At 45.2% G+C, this 24,205-nt stretch overlaps 1 protein-coding gene across 3 annotated transcripts; it reads right to left on the bottom strand.

The window, feature by feature from the left end:
* Positions 1 to 12,588: 12,588 nt before the first annotated feature.
* LOC123068944 (homeobox-DDT domain protein RLT3) lies at positions 12,589 to 23,981 on the bottom strand. Of its 3 annotated transcripts, none has more exons than XM_044491653.1 (18): positions 23,690 to 23,981; positions 23,092 to 23,182; positions 22,775 to 22,993; positions 21,895 to 21,947; positions 20,040 to 20,249; positions 19,865 to 19,927; positions 19,433 to 19,649; positions 19,248 to 19,348; positions 18,687 to 18,773; positions 18,477 to 18,608; positions 17,121 to 17,261; positions 16,832 to 16,954; positions 16,278 to 16,730; positions 15,066 to 15,443; positions 14,305 to 14,955; positions 13,997 to 14,101; positions 13,663 to 13,888; positions 12,589 to 12,981 (listed from the first exon to the last, which is right to left on the bottom strand). In XM_044491653.1, the coding sequence occupies exons 2-18, from the start codon at positions 23,180 to 23,182 to the stop codon at positions 12,974 to 12,976; spliced, it is 3,258 nt and encodes a 1,085-aa protein (XP_044347588.1). In that variant the 5' UTR covers positions 23,690 to 23,981; the 3' UTR covers positions 12,589 to 12,973. The 3 variants fall into 3 exon arrangements, with proteins under 3 accessions (XP_044347588.1, XP_044347587.1, XP_044347586.1); XM_044491652.1 differs by having other exon boundaries at positions 21,895 to 21,953; XM_044491651.1 differs by having other exon boundaries at positions 21,895 to 21,956; positions 23,690 to 23,980.
* Positions 23,982 to 24,205: the final 224 nt, after the last annotated feature.

Genomic DNA, 24,205 nt, shown 5'->3' on the forward strand with positions numbered 1-24,205 from the left:
TACTTTTAAGCTTTGCTAGTCTTGATACCCATGGTAATGGGATTGCTGAGTCCTCGTGGCTCACAGATTACTACAACAATAGTTGCAGGTACAGGTTTTGCGATGATCATGACGCGAGAGCGATGTTTGCTTGTGTTGGAGTTCTTCTTCCGCTTCTTCTTCGATCAGGGGATAGGTTCCAGGTCGGCAGCCTGGGCTAGCAGGGTCGATGTCGTTTGAGTTTCTGTTTGTGTTTCATCCGTAGCCGGATGATGCTCTTATGTATTGTGATGTTGTATTCATGTGGCATTGTATGCCTTATGTATGTATCCCCATCTATTATGTAATGTTGATGTAATGATATCCACCTTGCAAAAGCGTTTCAATATGCGGGTCTATCCTTGGTGGGACCTTCGAGTTCCTTTTGGATAGGGTCACATATTGGGTGTGATAGACTTCCTCCAACTTGTTTTCCTGCTTGACAAGCACTACAAAGTCTATCCTTGTCAAATATGATGTCTTTAACACCAAGGATATGATCACCTTTAATAAGCTTATCAAGATTTTGCATGCCCACGTGACCTAACCTTCTATACCACAACCAACCTTTAGAAGATTTAGCAATTAAGCAAGTTCTAGTTTGAGCTCTTTTAGTGAAATCAACAATGTATAGATCACCTCTACGTATGCCGGTAAAGACCATATTATGGTTATCTCTTTGAAACACTTGGCAATCTACTTCAGTAAATAGGACATTGAAACGAAATCGGCTAGTCTAGATATGGAAAGTAAATTATAGCCAAGAGATTCAACGAGCATAACATTTTGGATGGAGCTGTCATGTGAGATGGCCACCTTACAAAGGTCAACCACCTTATCACCAAAAGTGACCTACTTCCGGGGGTCGTTGTTTTCAGCAAGCTCGCGGAACTTGTCCTTATCTCCGGTCATATGATCATACATCCATTATCAAGAACCCATTCCTTTCCTCTGGCCATGTAACCATGAAGGTTAGCCATAAGACCAAAGTGTCTCATTGACTCATCAAGATCAAAGTCACTATCATCATCCTCATCATAATATCCATCTTCAACATCATCTTGTGATTGATCATTACCTAGAGAGAGTGATTCATTAGATTTATGATCATGAAAATGTGCATCTTTATGAATTCTAATGACCTACTAATGACTCCAACATCTCCTTTGACACGCATGAGGTCACGAAGCTCAAATAGACAATCCTCAAATTTAGGATCACTAGGTTTCATTTTATGAAAAGCAATGGACTTTTGAAGAATCTCATCTAGATTTTTCAAGGAATAGTTTGGAAAGCGCTCCTCAAGATATATCCATATAGTATAAGCACATTCAAATGTAGGCAAGCAAACAAGCAAATTTCTAGGCAATACTCTAATGATTAGATTAATAGCTCTAAGATTGCAAGTTATGTCAAGATACTCATCGGGCGTAGGGTGCAAGGGATCAATATAGGAGGCGCACAAGGGCTATTAATATACTTGTTCAAATTATATTCATTGAAAATCTCAAGCATCTCATTTTTCCAAGCACTATAGAACTCTCCGTCAAGCATAGGCACTCTACGTCTAATACTCCCAATAGTAGACTCATCCATCTTCCTCGAATGGCGATTAAACCAAAGCAATGGAGACCAATGCTCTGACACCAATTGAAAGGATCGAGAAGAGGTGTCTAGAGGGGGGTGATTAGACCCTCAACAAGCAAACGTAGCAGTTTTTAAGTTTTCCAATTTGAGGTGGAGTTTTAGCACAAGTTTAAGCATTCACAATACATTTCAAGCAAGCATGGCAAGAGTATAAGAAGCGGAAAGAGTAAAGCATGCTATTTGCAAGAAAGTAAAGGGATGGGATTGGAATGTGCAAACACAATGAAGACACGGAGATTTTTGGCATGGTTTCCATAGGTGGTGCTATCGTACATCCATGTTGATGGAGACTTCAACCCACGAAGGGTAACGGCTGCACGAGTCCACGAAGGGCTCCACCCATGAAGGGTCCATGAAGAAGCAACCTTGTTTATCCCACCATGGCCATCGTCCGCGAAGGACTTGCCTCACTAGGGTAGATCTTCACGAAGTAGGCGATCTCCTTGCCCTTACAAACTCCTTGGTTCAAGTCCACAATCTTGTCGGAGGCTCCCAAGTGACACCTAACCAATCTAGAAGACACCACTCTCCAAAAGGTAATAGATGGTGTGTTGATGATGAACTCCTTGCTCTTGTGCTTCAAATGATAGTCTCCCCAACACTCAACTCTCTCTCACATGGATTTGGCTATGGTGGAAAGATGATTTGAGTGTAAAGAAACTTGGGGAAGGCTAGAGATCAAGATTCTAGTGGTAGGATTGGAATGTCTTGGTCTCAACACATGAGTAGGTGGTTCTCTCTCAGAAAATGAGTAGTGTAAGTGTAGGCACGTTCTGATGGCTCTCTCTTGAATAGAGAAAGGGGTGGAGTGGTATACATAGCCTCCACACAAAATCTAATTGTTACCCACTGCTGACCCAACTCGGTCAGACCGAATAGGAGAACTTGGTGAGACCGATTCAGTTCAAAATGTGAACATTAGGAATCTCGGTGGGACCGACATTATCAACTCGGTGGGACTGATGTGCTAGGGTTAGGGCAAAACCTCATCTCGGTGTGACCGATTGCATGAACTCGGTGAGACCGATTTCAGCAAATGAGCAAACAGAGAATTGGTCAAGCAAACTCGGTGGGACCGATCACTCCTTTCGGTGAAACCAAAACATTACGAAAGGAAATAGAGAGTTTGCAAAGCCATCTCGGTGAGAGCAAGATCCCAATCGGTGAGACCGAATTGACTAGGGTTTCTGGCAGTGGCTATGTCAAATGAACTCGGTAGTGCCGGATAGATCAAATCGGTAGGGCCGAGTTTGACTTTAGGTTTTGGACATATGTGGAAATGAGAAAATACATGGCTGAGGTTTTGGAGCAATATCACTAAGCACTTCGAGCAAGTAGATCATTAAGCAACACCTCATCCCCTTTTAATAGTACTGGCTTTCCTATGGACTCAATGTGATCTTGGATCGCTAAAATGAAAATGAAGAGTCTTGAGCCTTTGTCAATCTTTGTCCTTAGCATTTTGAAGGGGTTCCACATTCTCATGTCCATGCCACGCCATTGTTGAACTTTCTTGAATATACTAGATAAACATATTAGTCAAACAAGAGATATGTTGACATTAATTACCAAAATCACCAATGGGGCACTTGTGCTTTCAGGTTGGCTCGACGGCGTGTCCCCCGGATCTTCATTATCTCCCAGGTCTGCATCATGCGGAGTCTGTATTAGTGCAGAATTACCTTAGCCAGACCTAGCATGCCCTCGGCCATGGCTACCCATGGGAGCTCCCATACCTCCTGATGGCGCGACATACTAAGGATACCATCTTTGTGTTATCATCCAGGACCCATACTGCTTATCGTTAGGCTGTCCGACCCCATCTCCACACTTCTTATGCATACGTCCCATCGACCCACATACTTTGCAAAAGAAAGGGATCTTCTCATACTAACTTGCAGCGGACGCCTTTCTTCTCCTTACATAGTCAATGAAGTAAAATGAGTGAGCGGTTTATTGGTGAGTACTTGCGCACACACCCAAACATAATCACCATCATAATACAAAATAGGCAACAACTAAGTCTCTCTAACTTCCCCAATTCTCCTTGCCAGCTAATCTACAGCAGCCTCATGCCGATAAATATCTAGAACTTTATGAATTTGTGCCCAAACATATAAACCATCTAAAGTGATCAAGGACGGATTAGTACACCCATCATGACCCTCTCGATGAGTCCCTAGCCCCTAAATAGCCAAGGGCCACCATGCGCCACATTCTCCCGATCGCCTAGACAGAACATCTCGAAGATAAATAAGTTCTCGCATGCCTCCTGGTATTTTGGTGTTTGGGCTAAACCCCACACAAGTTTCAGTCTCAAACATTGCACATAGCTAAATAGGTAGTTTGTGTTGAGGCGGTCGTTCCCAACCACTGCGCTTCCTTCTCAAAATTCTCACCTACTCCTTCCCAATCACAACATAATCAAGTTCCTCATCTTTCAAATCAAGGTGTTTCAGCATCTCTCTAAGTTCTCCATCGCACTCTCGTCGCCGATGAAGAGCTAGCCCCCTCCATGGCTAGGGTTGTAAGCCCAATTAGATAACAATCTCGCTCCACTTTCCAAGGTCCAAGGAGGAGACCGAAGGTAGAAAATGAGAAGACTCATGTTGGAAATCTGGATCATCGGCAGAGTAGGTTACCCTAAACGAGAGGGTAGGTGTTACTTTATTTTATTGAGAAAATGGGTTTTTAGGGGTAAAAGATAAGTTTTATTGATAAAAAACACAAGGATTGGAATACAAAATTCATCATGGGGGTGACCCAACCATAAGTGGCGCCCCTGCTCGAGAAGCTTAGTTAGTCTATCTACATCTACATTCACCACTCAACCTTCAAAGCTGAAAATACAATTAAAATTGGTTGCTCGCTGCTTGACCTCTTCGATGATGTTCCTATAGTTGTTACCAGTCCCTTTGTCAATATCACTAATCACATGCTTTTAATCTGATGCAACAACAAAGTTCTGAAGAAACAAATCTTCGGCTAGAGGCGACATGCGATTGCTTCCAATATTGCAATGTTAGTCACTCCTCTCCGCTCCGCTCCTCCTCCCCTCGCCGCCACTCCAGCCACCGAGAGGAGAGACTGATCCCATCCCATCCCAGTGGGAGCTCCGCCGCAAACTTCCCCATCAGCTGCTTTCGCATGCGCTTCCGGCGGGTGGGAGTGATACGATTTCGACGTGTCTAGAGAAAGAAAACATACCCTCGCTCCCCCGCTCTCCCTTCCGTGAGCGCTCCCCTGCTCTTCCCCCACGGCCACTCCGACCCTGGCGTCCACCTTCTCCGCCGCTTTCCGCCCGGACGCAGCGTCCACCTCATGGCGTCCGGCTCGAGGAGCCCGCCTTCTATTTCCACGCCGCTCCATGGTGAGAGGCCGATCGTCTCCGGCCTGGGTTTGTCGGGTTCGCCTGGATCTGCCCACTCCTCATCGGCCGTGGGGGCTGGACAGGAGGTGGAGATGCCGGCGGCCACTGGCCCCTGGAAGAGGAAGGGCTCGTATCGCAAAGCCATGTGGCGCCGTCGCAAGGCGTTGCGCCGCCAGCATGAGGCGGCCCGGTCGGGGTCGTCCTCTTCCTCTGAGTGGCGCCTGATCCCGCCGGACCTGTATGGCCTCTGTTTTCGTTGCTTTGGGGAAGGCCATCGCCGTCAGGACTGCTCCAAGGAGCCGCTTTGCATCCACTGCGGGCTGTCGGGGCATGTTTCCTCGCAGTGTTCTCGGCCGCGCAGCCCGATCTCGGTGGAGGAGCTCCGTCAGGCTGTCATCGCCAAGGCATCCTGGGACACACAGGAGCCACGGTCGGACCACGGCTGGGAACGGCGGCTGTTGGAGCCCAGGCAGAGCGCGTCGAGTGCGCCGCTCTCGCCGGTTGCGCCCAGTCCCCCTCCCATGTCGTCCTCCTTTCTGGTGGCTACGTCTTTGTCAGAGGTGTGCATCGTTCAGCGGTCGGCAAGCATGGAGGATTTGGAGCGCCGACTCCAGCTGGTGGTGGCTGTGTACGTGGGTGGTGCCAGGCCTCCAGTGTCATGCGAGGAGGCAACGGTGATGATGGCGGCTCAGCTGGACATTCCAAGACATCGTTTTTCTGTCCACAAGTTTTTCCCGGAGGATTTCCTCATCGTCTTTGCTTCTCATGAGTTCATGAACAAAGCTCTGGCGCAGCCGGTGGTTCTGCACTAGGGTGTGCAGCTCCATATCAAACCTTGGTTGCGCCAGGCGCAGGAGACGGCGAGGTGCATGCAAGTCCATGCCGACATCTTGATTGAGGGGGTGCCTTCCCATGCGTGGACCAAGGAGACGGCGGCAGAATTGCTCGGCAGCTCCTTCCTGATCGACGCTGGCGCCGAAGACGGAGAACCGTGAGGATCTTTCCCTCTTCAAGCTGAGGGCGTGGTGCGTGGACCCTGATGAGGTTCCGATCAGCCGTCGGCTTTGGGTGCCGGGGCCGGTAAATGGGGATCCTGCATGGCGGCGGCCCTCCTTCCGGCAGCTGTTGGAGTACCCCACGCTGATTCACATTGGGAGACTGAGGGACTTCTTGCCGCCGGATATGTGGAGACGGAGCTCGAACGCGGACAGTGACAGTGGGCAGAGCGGCTTACCAGATAGCTCGCATGGATCATTCGCACGAGGGGATTGGACAATGCAAGCTTGGACGAGAGGTGTTCGGGACCGCCGTGGATTCGATCGGTCCGGCGCCGCGCCGGCGACGGGCGGAGATGGCCGTTCGTATAGGCAGGCTCTCGAGGGGCGTGTGGGACCATCTGATTGGAGGCTACCCCCCATGACGTCGCCTGGCCTGATGGGGCCGCGTCTACAAGCGCCCAATCGAGTGGGGGTGCGGAACCTAGGCCGGACCCCCATTGGTCCGCCGTGCAGGGTGGTGGTGCCAGCTATTTTGGTGGAGTAGGCTGCTGAGAAGACGACAGCTGGACAGTTCAAATTGGTCAAAAGTGGCGACCTGGGCGCCTCAGAGGACAGCGACAAGGCGACGGAGGATGGAAATGGACAAGATCAGGTCGGGCATGTGGATAGGACGGTTTCCTCGGATCCTGCGGTTTGCCAGGTTGCAGGCTCTGTCCCCCCTACATTGGCTGATGCGGTCTGTCGCATGTGGACCTGGAGAGGCAAATTTTGACAGCTGGAACCCCACAGGAGCTTGTAACCTCGGATGTCGCTGGCCAATCGGTGGAAAGTGCGGGGGATCTGATGGATGGGGTGCAGGATCTTATATGCCCTGTTTCAGCCCTGCCGCTGTTGGAGGAGGGGGTTGGGAAGGGTAGGACCGCTCTGGAGACGGCGCAACTGATCCTGTTGTCCCGGGACCCAGAGGTGGACACACATGCAGCTGGATGGGCTCCGATCACTGAGCTGAGTGGGTCCATTATGACTGGCCTGGTCTCATTGGGCACGACCCCCCAGATTGATCCAGTGAATCCATGCACGGACGTGACTACGTACGTGGGAGACCCATGCACTGATGCGCCTATGGTGGTGGCACAACCTGCGTAGTTGGATGAAACGCATGCGAATGTTTCAGCTAAGGAACTAGTAGCTCTGGGTAACATCAAGTCCTTCTGCGCCGGTCTGCTCAAGAAGCTAGCTCCGCCTTTGCTCAAGGAGATTGAGGGTGCCCATGGCATTCGACCGGGCCAGGGCCCATTCATGCCTAGGCATACTACCAGGTCAGTTGTGAGCTCGATTGGGGGAGGCAGGAAGAAAAAAGCGACGGTGGAGGAGATGGTGCTCTTGAAGGCATTGGGGGTGGATTGTGATGAGTTGACAGTTTCGGATCACACGCTAGGGCTGCTCCGTTCTGTGTTCGACTCGCCACTGCAAGAGCAACAGCTGAAGGCGATCGCGGCAATCTTTGGGAAGGCAGTGCCCACCAACCTATCATACCAGTTTGAGACCATGGCCATGGTGAACGCGTAGGTAGGAGTTAGACGCGGTACTGACATGGAGGATCTCTTTTCCTATGTCGTACAACCCTATGGACGTGGTGTGCTGGAACGTGAGGGGTTTAAACAGCCCAGTCAAGAAGAAGGCTCTGAGGGAGTTTGTCGACTCATTGCGTGTGGCAATCATTTGTATTGTGGAGACTAAACTGGATCATGTTGAGCAGTACATTATATTGCAATGTTTAGGACCATCTTACGATGGTTTTGCGTACCTACCAGCTTCTAAGACTAGAGGAGGGATCTTGGTTGGTTGGGACTCCTCACGTGTCCAGCTATCTAACTTTGCCCTTGACTCCTTCTCTCTGACTGGTTATGTTGCGCCGAGGGAGGGGTGCCCATGGTGGCTGTCTGTGGTATATGGGCCACAAGAGGATCATCAGAAAATCCACTCCAGGAGTTATCTGAAAGGAGGACGCTTTGCCCGGGCCCGTGGCTGGTGATTGGACACTTTAACATGATCTTACATGCGATGGACAAAAACAACACGCTGCTGGATCGCAGGATGATAGGGAGATTCAAGAGATTTGTTGATGATAACGCGCTTAAAGAGCTGTTCTTGCATGGTATGATTTTCACGTGGAGCAACGAGAGGGAGGTGCCTACCCTCACTAAGATCGATAGGGCTTTTGTGTCAGTTGATTGGGAGGTTGATCACCCAGACAGCTTGCTGCAAGCGCTCTCGACTGACTCTTCTGACCACTGCCCGTTGTATCTATCGTTGGAAGAGCACATTGGCACGAAGAAAAGATCCCGCTTTGAGCTGTTTTGGACAAATCTTGAGGGGTTTTTGGAGGTGGTCCATGAGGCCTGGATCTGCGATCCTTTGATAGTGGAGCCGTTTCACCGTCTGGATGTTCTCCTGAGAAACACAGCTAGAGCTCTCACAGCTTGGGGCCAAAGGAAAGTAGGGAATATCAAGCTCCAAATTGGGGTTGCGAGGTTGGTCATTCTCAGACTTGATTGTGCTCAGGACTCGCGTCTCCTTACCCCAGAGGAGAGATGGTTGCGTAGTATGCTCAAGCAATTGGTGCTGGGTCTGGCCTCACTTGAAAGGACGATCGCCAGACAGAGGTCCCGGATACGATGTCTCGCAGAGGGGGATGCTAACACTAAATTGTTCCACCTGGTGGCCAATGGTAGGAAGACCAAAAATTTCATTCCGGCCATTGTTGTAGACGGCTAGGTCATCACAAATCAAAGAGGAAAGGAGGAGGCTTTTCTCCAAGCATATAGAGAGTTGTTGTGAGTGAGTTCTGCTAGAGACCACACTCTAGACATGGAGGCTCTCAACATACAGCGAGTGGATCTCGCGGAATTAGACCTTCCCTTCACGGAGGAGGAAGTTTGGGTTGTTACCAAGGACATGCCGTCGGACCGTGCCCCAGGGCCTGATGGATACATAGGAGTGTTTTTCCAAAAAGCATGGAACATCATCAAGGGAGATGTGATGGCAGCGCTACACAAATTAGTCCTAAACAATGGTCAGGGCTTCGGAAGACTTAATCAGGCCTTAATCACTCTCATTCCCAAGAGCCCAGAAGTGTGCTGAGTCAATGACTACAGACCTATCATCTTAGTGCATAGCTTCCCAAAATTGGCCTTTAAGTTGATGGCGCACCGTATCTGCCCGTGGATGGGAGAGCTGGTTAATCTCAACCAATCGGCTTTCATTCACGGTAGGAATCTTCATGATAACTTCCTGCTCGTGAGGCAAATGGCCAGAAGGTTGCACCAAAGGAAAGCCAAGGGAGTTCTCCTCAAATTGGATATTGCTCAAGCCTTTGACTCTTTGTCATGGCCTTTCCTTTTCAAGGTGCTTCGTGCTAAGGGCTTTTCGGAGAGGTGGCTAGCTTGGCTGGCGACGATGCTCGCTACGGCCAGCTCGAGGATTGTGGTGAATGGGTATATGAAAGATAAATCCATGCATGCTTGCGGCTTATGACAAGGGGATTCTATCTCACTGATGCTATTTGTCATAGCAATGGAGACCCTCACCGCTATCATTACCAAGGCACATGATCTCAAGATCCTGGAGAAGTTGAATGGTTGCAAGCCTCTGCAACGGCTCTCGCTCTACGCGGATGATGTGGTTCTATTCATTAGACCATCTAGGGCTGACATCACTTTTGTCAAGGAGGCTCTTGTGATCTTTGGAGAGGCCTCGGGTTTGAATGTCAATTTCGCCAAATCCTCGGCGATATTGATCTGTGGAGAGGAGCAGGATGAAGTGTTGGTCAGGAACGCTCTGCCATGGAAGATTGAGCACTTCCCCTGGAAATATCTTGGTCTCCAACTGAGTATCAAACAGCTTACACGATCGGAGTGGCAATTCATGGTGGATAGAGCGCTTAAAATCCTCCCAGGTTGGCAAAGAGGACTAGTTACTCGGCCGGGGAGATTAATTCTGGCAAATCAAGTGATGAGGGCTCGGCCTACACACCACCTAATCGTGGCTGAAGCGCCAAAGTGGGCAATAGAGAAAGTGGATCAGGGATGTAGGGCCTTCTTTTGGGCTGGTACGGACGCGGTCAGCGGTGGGAAGTGTGTGGTTTCCTGGCAGAGAGTGTGTCGCCCAAAACAGCTAGGTGGCCTCGGCATTATGGATCTTAGTAAGCATGGACTTGCCCTCCGGATGAGATGGGAATGGCTACATAGATTGGACGACGGCCGGCCTTGGCAAGGTCTGAATCTGGTGCCGGATAAGCAAGTCCAGTGCGCGTTCAATAGCTTGGTGACATGGGAAATCGGTGATGGCAATCGAATCCTCTTTTGGAAGGACAGATGGGTGAATGGCTACACGATTGCTGAGATTGCTCCCATGCTGGTATCCAAGGTGAAAACGACGACGATCAACACTAGGTTGGCCAGTGAGGGCTTAAACCAGCATGATTGGACCAAGGACATACCGGAGACGCTATCCACGGAGGAGCTTGCGCAATTTATCCACCTCTAGGAGATTCTTTTGCAGTTTGACATCAATCTAGCCTGTGGGGACAAGGCCGTGTGGGCTTGGCATGACTCGGGTGTCTATTTTGTTGCTTCTGCTTATCGGATGTTCTGTGCGGGTGGAATCAGATTTGCGTCGGCGGCTGCTATCTGGAAGAACGGAGCACCTCTTGCCTGCAAGATATTCATGTGGCTAGCGATTCAACACTGTCTCTGGACTTCGGATAGGAGACTTAGGCATGGGTTACAGGAGACGGTCACCCCTTGTTATTTCTGTGACCAGGAGGAGGACACGGTGGACCACCTCATGATTCAGTGTGTATTCGCGCGATAGGTCTGGTTCAATTGCCTCACCAAAGTGGGCATCAAATCCAACCTCATCCCCATGCAACATGATAGGCCACACCCGTGGTGGATGAGTGTGCGCAAGCAGATCAGCAGGGTGGATAGGAAGGGTTTTGATGCTTTCGTTATGTCGATCTGCTGGACGTTGTGGAAGCAAAGAAACGCTAGGGTTTTTCAGTCTGGTGTTATTTGCGATGAGAGTGCTACAGCCAATATTATCTTTCAGGAGCTGCATCTATGGCGGCTAGCGGGAGTGATAGGAGTTCAAAGGTTTTGTGAGTAGTCCACTTAATGTAATGGAGTGGTTGGGTGGGATCGTCGGCTTGTGACGATCTACCATCAAATCTTGTACATATATTTCTCTCTTCTATAAAGATAAGGTACGCCTTTGGCGTACTCTCGGAAAAAAAACGTTAGTCACTCCCTCCACAAACTTCCAAGATAGAGACCTACAACGTCCCTACACACTGCACCCGCCGAGCCTATTTTTGCAACACTCTGCAGTGGTGCCTTGTCTCGTACATGTGATCATAGGCCTGGTCTGAGTCGTTGTACGTTTTTGTGGTACCATCTCATGTTGAGCAATGAACCTGTTCATAAAATAATGTGTAGCCGAAGGTGGATTGATACCGTGTATCACCTGTCTTCTTGCCCACCATATCGCCCATAGGACACCGATAAGTTGACAAAAGCCTCATGTGAAAGAGTGTCGATCATCGAAAACAGCAATTGCCTTGCACTCGGTTCCGTTGTTTCGCACAGGTGCTCCGCTAGATTATGTGTTCCTAGTTGGGAAGTTGTATGTATGTACGCTTTTCTGTTCGCTCCTGGACCCTGGACGGAGCCATTTAACTTGATTATTTGGAACATAAGGCCCAACGTATGCTCGCTTATAGAGTCAAGCAGGGTTCGGAAAGAAGATTATACATGAACTACTGCATTTTAGTTCTCTTATAATAAGAAACCTAGTGAAAATTCCTTTCAGCTGCATTTTCTGTTCACAAGGTTCGTACACATTTTGAGATACATTTGGACTTTCAATTTTACCAATATATAAGCTGGGCGGCATAGAAGTTTAGTCAAAGTTAACTTTATTTAGTCAAATTGACGGTCAAAGTTGACCAAAAAATGTGTACTCCCTCCTTCCGTCTATATAGGGCCTAATGCGTTTTTTGAGGCTAACTTTGACCAAGTGTTAGAGCAATAATATATGACATGCAAGTTACACAAAGCGTACTGTCAAATTCACACGTGAAAGGAGCTTCCAATGATATAATTTTCACATTATACATATCATGTGTTATTAATCTTATCAATAGTCAAAGGCGGTCTTGAAAAATGCATTAAGCCCAACATAGATGGAAGGAGGGAGTATGGTCCTTGTAGCACTATTTTTGAACTGGCTGCGTTCGGCAAAATCGATGCTCATTTCAGGCTTCATCCTGTCTCCAACTAATTTTCTCCGAGTCCTTTAGTGATTAGGAATAAAAACATGAAGTGCCCTGGCGGCAAACCCACCGATATAAATATCAAAACTATGCAACGCAAGAAATACCAATAGCAGACAAGCTCTGCAATGTCCTGAAGCACAACGGGAATGCACAAAGTAGCACAGTGGGGCGCCATGTTCCCATGCAACCAGAAGACCTACCTACCCAACCTAGCAAACTGGCAAAAAGATCTATATAGCCCTTCTATTCCATGAAAATAGGTATTGTTTTATCCAGTCAGGTGCCTCGCTGACCACTTCAAGTACAAAAAGGAAATTACAAGGCCGGAGCAATGATTATTAACAAAGAATTTCTTAGTGTTTACATTATTGTACACACACCATCCTACGGAGATGCTGTGGCTTCTGCAGAGTTCAAGATCATAACCTCAAACCTGAAGGCATCAAGATGAAGGCAAAGAAAAGGGCATCATGCTTGTCTCGCCTTGAGAAAAAGCGTGGGCATCAATCAAAAGATTGAAACTGATGCAAAAAAAGAGTAGTGGCAGCTGGGGCACCACACAAAATAATCCATCTAGTCCCTTCCTAGCTATCTCAAGCATGCCTACGCTCCTGTATCATATAATACACAAAATATTATTGGAGGAATGACCCAACACTGAAAAAAATGTTAGCATCAAAATTCTGAAGGAGTACCTAGAATGAATAATATAGCCACACAGACGACGGCATATAGTCACAAATGGCATATATATCAGATACAGGTTTCCCTAATACTGTTTCCAGTACTGGTACTGTTGAATAATATCTGGGCTCATGTGATCATTTATGTTCCAGGCCGATGTTCTATAATAATTTCAAACGCAAGTGCTTCATAGGAACAAAGGCATTGATTGTACTCCCTCCGTCCCATAATATAAGATCATCTTGCAAGCTTATCTTGCAAAACGATATTATATTATGGGACGGAGGGAGCAGTAAATTAAGACAAATCACAAATATAATAAGCATATTATACAGTACTCCCTCCATACCTAAAAGTAAAGCGTTTTTTGCTTCACTAAGACATGCATTTGACCAATAATTACTCCATAAATACAAAGTTATATAACATGAAATTTGTATCACTAGATTCGTATTTGGAAGTACTTTGTTAAGATAGTGATTTTGTATCACATAAATCAAATATTAAAAGAGTAATTGTTGGTCAAAGTCTTGTCTTAACGAAACGAATACGCCTTATTCATCGGAACGGAGGGAGTAGATACGATTGAGAATCAGCCAAATACATACTTGTCTGTATGGACCCTTTGCCTAATCCTCTGCCAGAATCAGCTTGTGCCAAATGAGGTGCAATGAGGGCATCCAATTTGACAACCCAGAGTGCAACTGCAGACGTCGTTTGTGGCATCGTTTGGAAGTATACAGTAATGTCATCCAGATATGAACTAAAGCTTACTGCTGATGAGCTTTGGTACAACCAATCCTCATCAAATGCCCCAACAAAATCAACAAGAACCTGCAGGGAAGAAACATGGCAAAACAAAAGACAGTACATACTGTATAAATTACCTGAAACTGAATGAATGTTCTGATATTACGATGTAAACAGGAAAAAGATACTGACCTGCAAAAGCTCGGGTAATGATGATGTTCGTCGCAGCCGCTTAACCCACAGGTTGTGCGAAGACTTCATCCACAAACCAGCGAAAGCTGCCGTAGGCATGCGTGCCTACATCAGCGCACACAAAATGAGGAAAAAGATATGATTAAGAAGCTGCTATGAAATACATATGCTATTTGTGATCAAACAAGCGACTGGCGATCCAATACAGCAACATAACTCAACTTTGAGTCACCATGTATCATAGTTTCTTAACGAAGTAGATCCCAGACACTAAACTCTGCGTAGAACAACCATTTTCTAGTACTCACCTCAATAGCATGAATGGCTGCTTTAAGTGCCTGTAGCTGCGAAGGAAGAACTTTATGATTTGGCACATCGTACAAATCCTCAGGCTCCCTGCATGTTGCCACATGTATAGCATATCTTTCTTCAAGATCAAAACCAACCTCAAAAGTAGAGTGGCATATTCTGCAATGTTTTTCATCTCTCCAATACAGATCATGACAACTTTCACAATGAACGAGTGATTCCTTAAATGATCTCTTGCCACACTTAACAGCGGTAAGGGAAGAATAGAAAGAAGTCCAGATCCATTTATCTAACGCTTGCAACCTTTCCCACTTCAACATCTTCTCATCACTTCTCCTCCCAACTTCAATTCCTATTGCAGATGATGCGTTTTGAAGATTACCAGCTAGATATATTGGAACAGAAGCACTGTCAATGTCTGATAGGGGTGAAGCTCCATCTCCACTACTTGGCTTGGGTGAATATCTGTTTCCACTGCTTGTCTCGGAACGAGAAGAATCAGATGATGCTGTGAGCGCAACTACACACCCATCTTCCAAGTGTTTTTTCATGCCTTCAAAAAGACATGATTGCCTCTTTTTCATTGATGCAAGAAGATGAGCTTCCCTGGTGCCTCTGATGTCTAGGACAGACAACAGTGAGAGTAAATCCTGCAATGCAAACAAAAAAAGAGCCGGTAACTTTATTTGTGGAAGTTTAACCTCAAGTGGTTAAATAAGATGCAAATTTAGATGCTACACAAATTAAGCAGGTGGGCAACCTGTGGTGAATCTATCACTTCCCAGTGACCATCTTCTGAGGACTCAAAGTAAACCCTACGGTGCCCTGGATCATCTGCTCTACAAGGGCCAAGGAAGAGCCAGTAATTGTTATATCTGCGATCTGATCCTAAGAGAACAATTTGTGGCTGATGTGCAAATCCTGTGGGTGATTCGTTAGCTCCAGAGTCGGCAATGTAATCCTGACTCCTCAGGCTTCCTGACTGTCCTTGCATAGAAGAATCAAAACTGTGCGAGCTTCCTGGTCTATTTAAGTACTCATCACTAGATTGATAAATGGTTCTTGTACACTTCTTTATCTTCCCACCTGAGGCATGCGACTGTGCTCTCTGTATGTTAGACAGGACACTTTGTGGTTCCTATGAAAGGTAGAAAACAATAATATAAGATTCTGCAGCTTTCCAACAGGGCATACAAATAGAGAATAGAACATTTGTATGAAGGCTGAGCTTTAACTTGGAACGTGAACACAACAAAGTTATCCAAGATTAAGTTTCCCAACAACTGAGAAATGGCACTGGCTATTGTATGTATTTTCACTTCGAATACTTCAAATGAATTATGGTAACCTAAGGCAGGCACTATCCACTTCAGATGTCCGTATACATATCCTAATGAAAGTAGTATCTACTTAAAATGTCCATTTCTCCTAATTCTGCCTAAGCCGTAAGGAGACACAATCATAGTGTAGTTAGGAACTTAGGATAATCAATTATAAGTGCGATCATTTATGTTAGTTGTGGAGAAGTGAATAAAGCACATCAACAGAAGAAGAAAATTCAGTGGAGGTAAATTTGCATAAATGGTTCATGGGTTTGGATGATTTAAAAGAATAATGCCATAATCTTCTAAAAAATGAGACCTTGCTCTCTTATCTCATCTGATCACTTCTAAGAACATCCAAACTATTTATGTAGTTACATTACCAAGACAGAGCACTATAGTCAGCCAGATTACTTCATACAGGGCAACATTAACAATAATGATCCTTTAAGTCCTAGATAGTCGTTTTGCAAGTTCAGTACTCCCTCCGATCCATAATAAGTGTCGCACTTTTGAACTAAGGTTGAACTAACCTTAGCTCAAAACTGCTACACTTATTTTGGATCGGAGGGAGTAAGGCTTAAGCAATGATGCCTTGAACAAAGATGAGATGTTGCAATTGAAATATACCGGAAGAGAGTGAAGGTTACCTCAAGCCTTGGAACAGAACCAGCACCAGAAACAACATCTATCAAAGCAACCAAGCAATCCAGCTTCTCATCGATGCTTAGGTCTGAGTACTCGCCTTCCATCAACCCCAGAAGCCATCGTTCTCCGGAATAACTTTCATCAATTTCACTGCATTTATTCATATTTTTATGTACGTTTTTCTGTCTCCACCTGACAATTCTACTTTCATGCTCAGGATAACTCTCTTGTGGACCATCAGATTCATCACCACTGCTGCTAGCATCCCCATCATTATCAACAGTTCCAGAATCCTCGGTATCTGATCTAGGATCTTCTTTTCCTTTAATCCGAGGATCAACACGGAGACGATATGCACAAGGCGCAATCTTCTCAAACAATGTGATGTCACTAGAGAGAGTTGAGAAAATAAGCTGCTCTACTTCTGATGCGCCAGAGAGATTAAGACCAATAATCTGAAGAGAACAATCAAGTAAAATGCCATGGAGATACTCAACCAAAAGTATATACAGAAGGCCAGCTATCATCAATATGAACAGTTTATTTCTGATACTACCTGTGGTGATTTGGCAAGTTCAGCAACCTTTAACCCACCGCTTCCTTTCTTAGACAATAGTGTAAACAATTCACCTTTCAGTGTACGAGGACGTAACCCATATTTAACCATTTGATTTTTCTCCTATAATTGAATAAAAGGATATGTGTTACTTTGAAACATAATAGAAGTACTTGTAGGGGGAATCTATTCCTACAGCATATATACAAATATTGGTAGCTGTAACCTGAAAGGCGTGCACACCCACATACAAGTGTTAGATATAGAATAATGAGGTCTCATTAAGTACCTTGTTAAAGAAATTCCGATTCAGCATATGATGATCTGAACCAAAACCTGAAGCAACCAGAACCTGGCGTAGTATTTCAACCCAAGTAAGAGAATTCAGGGATTTGATCCAAAAATTCACATCGAATTCTTGTTCTCTAACCTGAAAGAGAAACATAAGAGGCAAACCATTTAGCTATTGCATTTTTCAGATAAGTTCTTCAAACAGGAAGCAGGTATGCAGGATGACAGTTCTCTTATGCATCCATTCAAGACATTCGCCCTAATGAAGCAGCATCAAGTAGTCTGAACTCTATCTAGTTACCTCCAATCGGATCTATAAGAAAAGAAAGCAAGACAATTACTAGCTCAGTGAAACTCGGACTCTGGTCCACATTCTATGGGTAGTACTCCCTCCGTTTTTATTTACTCTGCATATTAGATTTGACTGAAGTCAAACTTCATAAAGGTTGACCAAGTTTATAGAAAACAATATAAACATTTACCATAACAAATCTAGATGATGTGAAAGTACATTCAATAATGAATCTAATGGTTTTGATTTGTCATTGTATATGCTAATACTTTTGTTTATAAACTTTGTCAAAGTTTATAAAGCTTGACTTTGACCAAAGCTAATACGTGGACTAAATAAAAACGGAGTATGACAAGACGAACACCTCAACTGAAACAGAAGTTTGGTGCTGCAATTGAAAAAGTCATGGAACTAAATAAATGTAAATATGAGAAGAATAGCATAGTCAGTTTCTTCACACAATGTAGTATGATTTATCAGACCATATAGAAAGATAAGGATCATGTTGATGTCACACTTATTGGCTATTGTACGATCACTGTTACTCAATGTAATGAATTATGATGAACACAAGTCAGTAGCCTCGTGCTACTAGAAAACAAAGCCGATTCATCCAACGCTGTCATTTATTAGACCCTGTAGGCCCATTTTGTTCTTCAAGGAAATCATTAACTTGATATCCAGAGTAGACTGGAACAGGAGCATAACAAAAAAAACATGGTAATGAAACAGCTCAACAGATTGCTCAACTCCAGCACTAGTCTAAGACCATATACTTTGACTTCCGAATGCAGCATTATATTCGAACTATAAACTTTACACAATATGCAACAAACTCGCCAATATTTCTGCTAACATAAATAAATATACCCAGCAAGGTACAATCAGACTGACAAAAACTAATAAAATGAACCTACTACTAAGTTCTCCACTCATTCAAAATTCATCTGTGAACTGTCCGACAATGCTGAAATGACGCCATGGCATAATAGCTCTAGAATAAGCACAATGTAATTCTATCTTTGAAATGAACTAAAGTGTACAGCACATTTGAAAACTCACAAAGTTCAGAAAGCTTGAGAATCTGCTATCTTTAGACGATCTTGGTACAAACACACTGCCGCTGCCCCTTTCTGTGTTTAACATAAGTAGCTTGAGAAGACTGACATGTACTTTCCCCAACAACGAGGAGTCCTGGAGGTCACATTTGCACAGTAAGAAAATTATACAGAAACTTATACCAATTTCAGGGAGATTTAACAAAATTTTCACCTTGTCATGGAATGCTTGTGCAAACTCATCAAACGTAAAGGGATGAACATCCATACTACCAAAATGTGTGTAGACAAACCGGACAACCTGCCAAGAATATTTTCGAATTAACAGATGCTGGCCACAGTTTCAACATGAAAACTGGTAGAGGAAAGGTGGGCGCACTAAAATCTACGAGCACGGCAGTAACGCAAACAATAAGTGAAGGAAGAAAGAATTTTTCAGTTAACCAAGTTCATATGGGCTATTGAGATTTTTAACAACATGCTTAGGCCATTAATGTTCCAAACAAAATAACCAAATATATTATAGGAGACATGTCTAATATTCCTGCTGCCCAGATGCAACTAAATCCGGTAAACTACTGGATTCATGAACAAAATTGGTACCGGTATGGAAAGATTATTGAAGCCAGTCTTGTTCCACGACCAGCACTATACAGTAAATTCCATAGAAGTTGGACAGACTGATCATGAGCTTTTTTTCATTTCATGTAAGGTAAATTCCATTGATGATGATAATACTACTCATGTATTCTCAAAGTAATGTGTTGCATTTAACCTGGAAGAGCTTTTTCACCATTTCAGGTGATGACTCCCAAGGTTTTGTGGGAAATGGTTGTTTCATCCTGACACTTGGTGGAGGAAACCTGGCAAGTAAATCTGCAAGTGAAGCACTAATACTTAAGTAAATTGGCTTACATTAGAAAAAATGAGAACAAAGAGGTAGAGGATGATATTGCAAACCTTTACAAAGGGGGCAGCCATGTCTCCCAGTTGAAGAAATATGAGCTGAACATCTTAACGGATTAGGACCTGCTTGTAACTCACTGAGCTCAAGCTCCTCATCATCAACTAAAGTAGCCTGTTCAGTTCGTAGTTCTGAGGATTCTGATTCATCAACTGAAAGATGGCACTCCACTGGAGGATGCTCCTTCAAATCAGTAACTCTGCCACATGGCACCTAAAATAGCGAGAAATCACCATTAGTGTACTACACAAAAGGCAGATTAAGTTCCATTTAACCAGATTAAAAAGGTCAAATTTCAACAGCAAAAAAATGCTTTCCTTCCAAATGACAGCCATTTAATAACTTTACAGGTCTAGATTCGCATTCTAGAGGACTAGAAATTAGCTCATTATCTCCATATGTGGACTTCTCCAAGTAATAAAGCTTACCTTTCTTTTACTCGGTGAAGATCTACTCTTTTTGTTTACTTTCTTCCGTGGCAAAGTTTGTTTCTGCACATAAGGTTAAAAGGAGGAAATTATCAGTTGCTAATTCAGAGTATACAACTACTAAAGTTTCAAATAACATAGGCTGTATCAGACCAAATTAAATAAGCAACTTTACTTGGGCAAGCTTTCCACCAAAATCTTCGAATGGTCTCAATGACCTCAAGCAACCAGTTTCATCAATGAAACTGGAGCAATCTTGAATTTCTGCAGTTTGGGAATACATTGCATGCCACACTGTCATTAAACCTTTGCCCTTTCCATGCTTCCTCACAGGATCATTGTTCTCAAATGGCAAAGTGAATCTCTGAGCAGTAGGCGACATGATCTGCAGATGAATATTTTTTTAGAAAGGTGGGCACCTGAGGTTAGAGGTCTCAATATAACAAATGGAAACAAATTAACATAGACTACAATTACAAAAAGGGACAATAAACACAAAAGGTCAGTTTAGCTAACAGCATCTTCATCTCAGGCACTAAAATAATTTGTCAATCAGCAACTGACAAAATAACACAAGAATTTTAAGAAACAAGTACGGTGGGTCTCTAATCTTACATCTAACCGAATAAAAATGAACATTAGAGTGCCTTCAGAAAGACTGTTACGGCAAATAGCTGAATAAAAGTGATACTACTAAGGCAGGGACTGTAAATCTTTTATACCAATTCAAATGTGGGGGGGCATCTCTTGGCCCACAAAATACATGGGATTTAGTGTTGTATATCCTGGCCCAAAAGTTTCTAGAATCCATTGTTCTAATTACAAAAAAGAGGCCTGATAATAAAATAAAGATAATGCTGGATCAGACTGACTACCAGCAGTTCAGCACAGAAAATGACACTAGCTCATGATTGTACACTATAAAGCATGGATACGGCAGAAACTGCCGAAATGCCATCCTAGTACGGGGGGATACGGGGACACGCGCGGATACGCCGGGATACACGTATCCAGCAGTATCCCATCTTTTTCGAACTAAAAAAAGGGAAAGAAATCGGGATACGGCAGATACGGTGTGGACACGGTAGGGACTCGGGAACCAGCCTCGCCGCCGCAGCCTAGGGTCGAGGCTGCTGCTGCCTGGACTCACTTCTCTGGTCACCGGCTCGACACCGCTGTTTCCCCCAATCCCAGCTCTTCCCCAGACGAAGAACATCCATCCAGCAGAGAGGAAGATGGCAAGGCGTTCGACGACAAGGAAGAAGGACCGGGCGGGGAGAAAGATGGGGACTACAACCAGCAGCGAGGGATATAAGCGGTGGCTCAGTCTTTTCTTCTGCTCTCTGACAGCTCTCAGGCAGCTGGAGGAAACGAGAAGAGAACGGCTAGAGGAGCTGACTAGTCTAGGGTTTCAGGAACTGTACCTTATATGGGCTCTGAGTGGAAAGCTACATGGGCCCGAGTGGAGGGTTCATATGGACTATGGGCAGCCCCAAAGTCTTTTATCAATAGAAATGAGGCAACATATATCCAGTAATTCCTTGACAAAAAACATATATCCAGTACAAAATCTCTAATCTAAAAATTATCATTAATTTTGCTTACATGCTATTTTTCTGTATATTTATATACCCTGCCATATCCCCGAATGGTTGTTTTTGAAAAATGCCCTACCCCGTGTCCCCGTATGCGTATCCCCGGCTTTCCGTCCCCGTGTCCGTGCTTTTTAGATTGTACACACATGATGGCACCAAATGGTATGGCAACAACCAGTAAACAATAATTAACACAGGAAAAAAAGTATGTGCTAGAAACGACAATGAAAATGTGCACTTAGCCTAAATAGTGAGTTAGTGACTATGCTTTCATAAAAGGCTCTGGTACAGAAAACCAAAAATTATGCTTCACCATACTGACTATCAGCACCAGTCATCATTAGCCACACACAGTGAGACGAAGCACGGCACCAACAGGAAACAAAAGCTGTGCTAGAAATGAAAATGAAAACACTTGAGCAGACTAAGCAATACCTTTCTCTTCTTCAAAACGCTTTGATCCTGGTAGGAATGATGTCCTGTGGTATCTGCGACTACTAAAAACAGCATCAATCAATTCAACACGATATTGTGAGGGTATTAACCGCATCTACAGAATGCAATTCAAACATGAAGTATGCAAAATATGTTAGCAGCATTAGTGTTAGAAAAGATCAAATGGGAATAGAAGGAGATTGCAGATCCTGCTAATTCTACTTTCCTTGTTTACCCACAAGTCTAGTTTAGTGCCATTACAAAGCAACCACAACTTGAAGCACAAATGAATAGGACGAACACAATCAAGCACAAGATGCTCGATACAATCTCCGTATTACAAATGAGTGAAGCCCAACGAAAAGGTTGGGACTTCCATAGCATGCTAATCGTTAACACAATTAGTATTATTTTGAGATGGACACAAGAATGAGGGAATGCATGCCAAAAGAGAAGGATGAAACTTACATGGCATGGTAAATAAACAATTACAGTAAATAGCAGTGTTTTGAGATCGAACATAAGAAGTGCTACACCTACCAAACAAAAAATGAGACAATTACCAGAGTTGTTAATAGAACTGTGTGGTTGATTAAGCTTAATTAGGTCTTACACATAGATAGAAAGATATGTCTATGATGATAAATGACTTTCTCAGAAACCTTTAGTGCTACTAGAGACAGACCCCTGACATGGACATGTGCCCTTTCAGGAAGGGGATGGAAATCACCCCCAAGAGATGGACCATCCTCGCGGAAGACTTTCCTCAGAATATAATCCTTCGGAAATAGGACTTGTGAGCGAAGTGTGTGTTTCTCTCCTACAAGGCTCATACTCCTACCAAGAGTAATGTCATCCTCGGGCTGCAAACCCGCAATACCTTGCATTGGAGATTGGCTTGAATTGGAAGACCTGCTGCTGCTACATCTAGGCCAATTTGATCTTGCAGTAGCTTGTGTTTCCATGTAAACCTCTGCAGCTTCCATGTGTCTCCTCTCTTTCCGCCTCCGCTCTTTGAACCATATTCTGACCTGGTTGTAAGTCAAACCAACAGATGCCGCATACTCTGTCAGATCCTCCGGCTTCGGATATTGTACCTCTGGATCGAGAAATTTTTAGCCACAGCACAAAAAGTTGAACAACAAAAAATAAGACATGACAGCAGGAAAGGAGCTTGAAACACTAGCACATGCCTACCAGAATAAAAACTCTCCAGCATCTGGATTTGCAGGGGAGATTTCTTTGTCCCTGCATTATCGCTCTTGGCTAGAAATCCTTTGGCCATCATCTGGAGAAAACCATAATCAGGTCTCAGCGCACAAAGCAGGCGAGTGACAGTAATAACCGTGTTACAAAACACTAAAAGGCCTGGGAAATGGTAGCTTCACGAATCTCAATTTGTGTTCAAGAGCTTAAATGCTGAGAACAGTGACAACACGACTGGGGAGCAAGTATGCACAGAATTACATACTGAACCTGGTGCTGATAGAGCAGACGCTTGCTACAAAATTAGGATTCAAGCGGCAAATTTCTACCAGCAACGACTGAATCGGCCAGTAGCGCAGGCCTGTTCAGGAGGCCCTCCTAGCTTAATTATCCATCTAATTAATGCCCGCCTACTCCTGACGAGAGAAATTCGAGTCCATCTTCCAGTTGCTAGGGGGATTTCCTTGCTAGGGGCGGGGGGTACTCCAATTTCTCTCGCTGGCTGAACCATGGGCGGATTTAGAGCCAGAAGTTGCGGAGGCCAGTGAGTGGGATTTAACTCAATCAGTGGATGAAAACGAGCTCATACCTCAAAGCCCAATTGCCAGAGCCCGCGGACGGGGCGAGGCAGCGAAGTCCCGACGAGGAGGCACGGGGACGGCGATGGAGGCGACGCGCATGAGAGGCGGGGGGCGGGCGACGGCACGGCGGCGGGTGTGCGCCACGGGCAGCGATGGGGAGGCGGTGTCCCGCTTGGTGGCCGGCGGGCGTGGGGTTCTAGGCGGCGGGCATGGATGGGGAGGCGGCGAGGTGTGCTGCTGGGGGGGTCGGGAGGTGGCTGCGCGGGTGGGGCTCAGCGGCGGTGATCCGTCTCCGGGGGCGGGGGCGGGGGCGCGGGGAATGGAGGCGGCGGGAGGGAGAGGGGAGGGGCGCCCAAAACCCTTACCGACGAGTGGGCCGCCGTTTTTCCTTAAACCCTTGGTGAAGGGGGATGGTCGAATGGATTAGTTAGGAGAAATATCTGCGGTGTGCTCTTCTTCCACGTCAGCCCCTGAAGGTTGTCCGGTTCTCCAAATAGCCCTCTCCTCAACACTTTGTAGGGTTC

The sequence above is a fragment of the Triticum aestivum genome, chromosome 3B, assembly GCF_018294505.1.
Source record: "Triticum aestivum cultivar Chinese Spring chromosome 3B, IWGSC CS RefSeq v2.1, whole genome shotgun sequence".
Lineage (NCBI taxonomy): Eukaryota > Viridiplantae > Streptophyta > Magnoliopsida > Poales > Poaceae > Triticum > Triticum aestivum.

Excerpts from the sequence above, each read along its gene's own strand:
- LOC123068944 (XM_044491651.1), bottom strand. The coding sequence starts at position 23,182 with ATGATGGCCAAAGGATTTCTAGCCAAGAGCGATAATGCAGGGACAAAG. Across the intron at positions 22,994-23,091 it reads GCTGGAGAGTTTTTATTCTG|AGGTACAATATCCGAAGCCG; the intron begins GTAGGCATGTGC and ends TTCTCGATCCAG. Across the intron at positions 16,731-16,831 it reads AACTTGCCAAATCACCACAG|ATTATTGGTCTTAATCTCTC; the intron begins GTAGTATCAGAA and ends TGTTCTCTTCAG.